The 1,138-nt window shown below is 52.1% G+C and overlaps 1 protein-coding gene across 1 annotated transcript in view; it reads right to left on the bottom strand.

Annotated features, from left to right (window-relative positions):
- The window catches only part of LOC103379839 (glutamate receptor ionotropic, NMDA 3B-like), a 45,309-nt gene extending 44,310 nt beyond the window's left edge, over window positions 1-999 (bottom strand). The window contains exon 1 of the mRNA XM_025060015.1: window positions 143-999. Coding sequence (XP_024915783.1) covers window positions 143-812 — 670 coding nt within the window. The 5' untranslated portion in view covers window positions 813-999. The remainder of the gene's footprint in view (window positions 1-142) is intronic.
- Window positions 1,000-1,138: the final 139 nt, after the last annotated feature.

Below are 1,138 nucleotides of genomic sequence, written 5' to 3'. Positions count from 1 at the left end.
GAACTCCTGCTGCTGATTTTCTACTTCCTTACTAGTCAATATAAGTTTCAGCTCCCACTAAATTCACATTTCTAGTATTAAAGTTCATCCTTAGTTTGTTGAGTCAGTGAGTGTGTGTGTGTGTGTGTGTGTGTGTGTGTATACCTGGCCAGATACTGTCCTGATGACGGCAGCTCGTGGCCGTTTGGTTTGTCGTAACAGTTGACGATGTTCTGGACCAGAGCCAGGTCCGGCCTCAGCATGGTTGCCGCAGTGACTGCCCGTCCAATCAGCTGCAGAGCATCCCGAATGTAGAAGCTGATTGGCTTCCTGCCGACCTCTCCGTAGGCGAGCAGCCCGAGAGGTCCGCCCAGAGTGTGGAGGGAATCTGGAGACAAGGGGTATCCCATGATCCACTGCAGCGCCGGTAGCGATGTAGTGAGGCGCTGAGCGGCTCGCAGCACAGAGGAGACACACTCAGGGTCGGAGCCCAGCAGGAGGACGGAGGAGGCCGGGGAGGTGGAGCCGAGGAAACGAGCGGAGAGGATCTTCAACGCCTCTTCAACCATCTGATCCTCCCTTCGCTCCTCGCTGGCCTCACCCCTTCGGTCCCCGCCCCCTGTGATGTGGGTGAGGTTGATGATGTCCCACAAATGCCACGCTGGGCCGCTGTGCTTCTGGAGGTGAGAGAGCAGCCCCTCGCCTCCTTCCTCCCACCCGGGGCAGGTCACTGCCACCCCTCCCCAGCTCCCCCGGTCTCTGTCCTCGTTTCCACCCTGCAGGACGGCCAGCAGCAGGCTGCCCAGGGTGGACGGAGGCACGCGGGCCGACATCTGGAGGTGGAACAGGTTCTATGTGAGATGAGAGAAGTGAGGGGAAAATGGAAAGAGAAAATATTAGTGAAAATTGAAAAAAGTTCTTCATAATATTTCATGGCGAACAACGAAGTTCCAAAAGTCCAGGAACGAGCCACGAGTTTATCCAAAGAGCCAAATATTAGCATCTGAGAACTACCTTATAACATAAATACAAGATGATGATCGCTAAAATAAAAAAAGAATTTAAATAAAACTAGAAGTTGCCAAAACAGACCACTGGAAGGTACCAACGGCCCTAACCGACATTAAAAAAGATAATATATGTATATATATATATCCAT

The sequence above is a fragment of the Cynoglossus semilaevis genome, chromosome 1 (genome assembly GCF_000523025.1).
Source record: "Cynoglossus semilaevis isolate Cse_v1.0 chromosome 1, Cse_v1.0, whole genome shotgun sequence".
Lineage (NCBI taxonomy): Eukaryota > Metazoa > Chordata > Actinopteri > Pleuronectiformes > Cynoglossidae > Cynoglossus > Cynoglossus semilaevis.
Note: the sequence above shows the minus strand (reverse complement) of the source record. Positions and strands in the feature narration are given on the sequence as shown.